The sequence below is a fragment of the Mus pahari genome, chromosome 4 (genome assembly GCF_900095145.1).
Source record: "Mus pahari chromosome 4, PAHARI_EIJ_v1.1, whole genome shotgun sequence".
Taxonomy (NCBI): domain Eukaryota; kingdom Metazoa; phylum Chordata; class Mammalia; order Rodentia; family Muridae; genus Mus; species Mus pahari.
Genome location: NC_034593.1, coordinates 95,718,658 through 95,722,720, shown reverse-complemented (window position 1 = coordinate 95,722,720; position 4,063 = coordinate 95,718,658). Strand labels below are relative to the sequence as shown.

Here is a 4,063-nt window from a genome sequence, read left to right as displayed (position 1 = left end):
GAACAATTGTGATAAAAACTGCATGGTACTGGTACAGCGACAGACAAGTAGATCAATGGAATAGAATTGAAGACCCAGAAATGAATCCACACACCTATAGTCACTTGATTTTTGACAAGGGAGCTAAAACCATCCAGTGGAAAAAAGACAGCATTTTCAACAAATGGTGCTGGCATAACTGGCGGCTATCATGTAGTGAAATTTTCTAAACCCCATGATTATTAGATGGCTGTTCTATTGACTTTATTGAGATGATGACAGAGTAAGATAAAAGAAAATATAAAAGTATTTTTTAAAAATATGTACTTGTATTATTAGAGGGACTAAAAAGAATATGTGATACACTCTAATTTATTTTAATATCCTGTAGGAAATACATAAGGCTTTTGAACTGGAAGCCATTGAGAACAAGAGCCCTAGGCTGATGGTCACTGCCACAGTAGCTGGTGTCATCTCCACCATCCAATCTGGCTATGAGATCCCTCAGTTATCACAGTAAGTGATCTATCTTATTCTGGAACTCCTGTAGGAGTATAAGCAAAGGATCTTAATTCTTGGGATGTTTTGCTATGTATGAGCTTTGTTTACAGTCTTTGAATGGGTATATTTTTCTGACCTCAGTATGACAAATGGCCATCAGAAGTTATTTAAACAACAACCTTCATCCACAGCTTCCTAGACTACATCCAGGTCATGACTTACAATCTCCATGGCTCCCAAGATGGCTATACTGGGGAAAACAGCCCACTCTACAAATCCCTAAATGACACTGGCATCAACACCTTCCTCAATGTGGTAAGACTTTATACAGACCCAAATGCAGACTAGAAATGGTCCAGATTGTAAAAGATTCATTACAAAATAAAAAACAAATTTTGAGTACACAATATTCTTCTAATACCACATTAACTACAACTTCAGTGAAGAATTTTGAAAAGAAAACTAATAAATTATCAACTTATAATTTGAGCAATAAGAACAGGGAAGTAATATAACCCAGCACAGGTCTAACTAGGGCCTATAACTAACCTTCTGCCACTGCAGGATTACATCATGGCCTACTGGAATGAAAATGGGGCAGCACCTGAGAAGCTCATTGTTGGATTCCCAGCATATGGACAAACCTTCACCCTGAGTGACCCCTCCAACACTGGAATAAGTGCTCCTACTGCTAGTGCTGGTACACTAGGGCCCTACACAGAAGAGCCTGGCACCTGGGCCTATTATGAGGTCAGTAGGTTGTCTGTACAGTATTCTGTATCAGGCCCAGAGCTGTACTGTAGCCTGAAGGTCAATGGATAGAAATATACTGTTCATTATGTTCAGTATCTACCTGCTCGAAGCAGAGCATCATTCCAAATTCATAAAAGTATTGCACTTATAATCTATATTTAATAAAATGAGGAGTACTTAATATACAATATCTTTCCACGCAACAGACAACATTCTTAAGTCTATTTATATGGAAAAATAAAGGAATAAATGAACATATTCCTCTATTACTACAGATTCTAAAAATCCAACCCTAGAATATTGATGGTAAATGAGTATTTGAAAAATAGCCTGAGCTGAGGATGTTACTCAGTGGTCTAGCTCTTGCTTTATGGTCCTGGCTTCAGTCTCTAGCACCATACACTTTTAAATGCATCATAATATACAAGTATATGCCACAAATACTTCTGTCAGCTATGGTGCTTCACATCTGTAATATTAGCTTTCAGAAGGCAGAGGCAAAGGGGTCAACAGGCTGAAGTCTTAGCTATATACTGAGACTCTATACCAAAAAGCAAACAAATGATAAAAAACATGGATAAGGATAGGGTTCAGTTGCAGAGTACTTACATAGCATGAGCAATACTATGAGTTTCATCCCCAGCATCACAAAAAGAAAAATATCTCTTCTTAACTCCAAATAAAATCTACCAGAAAAGTAAGGAGAACTGCCCCTATTAGATACATACATTAAAAGAAGAAAAATTAGAGTATCTTTGTCTTTTACATGACATAATATTTAGATGGTCTTTATCTCTTGAACTGTATCTCTTGAAGATTTGCTCCTTCCTGAATGATGGAGCCACTGAAGCCTGGGATTCTGCACAGGAAGTACCCTATGCCTATCAGGGTAACAAATGGGTTGGCTATGATAATGTCAAGAGTTTTCACATCAAGGTAAAATCAGTCCTTTGGATGTTCTGAGGCCCCAAGCTTGAATTTCAAGAAACTGAATGACTCTTGTTATCCTCTATCCTCCAACAGGCTGAATGGCTTAAACAGAACAACCTGGGAGGTGCCATGCTATGGACCCTTGATATGGATGACTTCACTGGCTCTTTCTGCAACCAGGGTCAATTCCCTCTGACCTCTACCCTGAAGAATGCCCTCTTAGTGTACAGCACAAGTATGTAACACCAGGGATATGCCAAGTCTATGCAAATGTCCCTCCATCAACTCAAAGAGAGCCCTGACATCCCTACATCCATTGCCAAGGGAGACTCTTCCCACTTCATCCCACTGCTCTTGCCCAAATTAGAGCCATTGAGCATTCCTCAGCTTCCATGCCAGGGATGGGATGCCTCTAGAGAAAACCAGGCATTCTTAGAAGCAGGTTCCAAGTCTGCTAAGTCTTTGAGGTGTGTAGCAGTCTACAGAAATTGTGCCGACCTTTAGCATAGACATATATGTCTCTACAGGACTGTTCATTGATATCTCACTTACCTCTCTCTGAGGAGATTTAACAAAAAGAGTCAACACTACTCTCGTGTCACTATAGATATTTTTCTTTATACCATAGCTTATTTGTACCTAGATCTTTCTCTTTTTTTTACATAGTAGGTACTTACTAAATATATTTTAATGACTTACTTGGAGAAAAAAAATGACTTTTTTTCATTCCAAATCCAGCTAGCTTTGAGGCAAGATGGGAAGACAGGGAAATGTGTGAGAATATGGGTTGATATAATTTCTTAATCCTGAGCATAGAATTGCCCTCTGATACAACCCATAATCAAGGCCACCATGTTCACACTTTACTTCTAACAGAAACTTGCCTTCTCATGAGGGTCCCAACTCACCACTCTGTGCTGTGTTTCTCAGGTTGCATGGCCTCAGTTTCAGATCTTCAACAAGTAAATGCTCCTCTATACAGCGGGAATAGAAAATGGAGGAGAGGCTCTGAGGCAATGGATTCTGTGTCACCTGTGCCAAGAGAATAATCAAAATGCCTTCTGGCACAGCCCAAATGGAATCTTATCCCAACACAACTTCTGAATGGACCCTCTCCTCAAAATAATCTGGTATGAAGAAACTAGGCATGAACTTGTCTCTATCAGCTTTTCCAGGGCCCAGAAGTCTCCTCTGCTCCTTGCAAAGCTCGTCTTGAATTACCTGAAGTACTAAAAATAAAATCAACAGTCAAATGAATTTCCTTGGCTTGTGCATGTGCGTGTGTGTGTGTGAGAGAGAGGGGGGGAGAGGGAAGAGAGGGACAGGGACAGGGACAAGGACGGGGAGGGGGAGAGGGAGAGGAAGAATTTGGTGAAAATGCTATCTCAATGTGAAAACACCATCCTCCAGTGAAAGGTGGAAGCACTGTGTGAGCATAGAGCCAGCCACACTACTTACAGTCTTCTACCTGCCTGTGTACATCTGCATGATGGCTGTAAGGAACAAATGGCTGGGTTTCGGTGCACAGGACAAGATGAGGACCTTTACAAATGTCTGTAACCTAGTAACCATTCTCAGAAAGGCGCCACCATGACTCCTGGACTCCTGAGCATATGCAGTGCAGCTTGGCTTGTCCAAAACTGGAAGCCCAGACATCATCCTACTTCTGCTGAAGGTCCAATGCTGCTCTAATGTTTGCAGGATTGGCAACTGTGCAGTAGACTCGTCATGGAGGTGCAGTGAATACATTGTAGAGTGTCTGCCCAGAAAATGAGCTAGCATGATCCTTTTTTGTGAACATGTACTTACTTAAAACAGTGGTGGCTGCCAGTTTATGTCATCCCTCACATGGTTATACAATTGACAGGTCATTAGACTTAGTGGAGCAGCTTATAATATC

The 4,063-nt window shown here is 40.6% G+C and overlaps 1 protein-coding gene across 1 annotated transcript in view; it reads left to right on the top strand.

The window, feature by feature from the left end:
- The window catches only part of LOC110320304 (chitinase-like protein 3), an 18,267-nt gene extending 14,851 nt beyond the window's left edge, over positions 1-3,416 (top strand). The window contains exons 6-11 of the mRNA XM_021196234.1: positions 371-495; positions 672-795; positions 1,045-1,230; positions 2,050-2,169; positions 2,257-2,398; positions 3,094-3,416. Of these exons, the coding sequence (XP_021051893.1) occupies positions 371-495; positions 672-795; positions 1,045-1,230; positions 2,050-2,169; positions 2,257-2,398; positions 3,094-3,212 (816 nt within the window). The 3' untranslated portion in view covers positions 3,213-3,416. The remainder of the gene's footprint in view (positions 1-370; positions 496-671; positions 796-1,044; positions 1,231-2,049; positions 2,170-2,256; positions 2,399-3,093) is intronic.
- Positions 3,417-4,063: the final 647 nt, after the last annotated feature.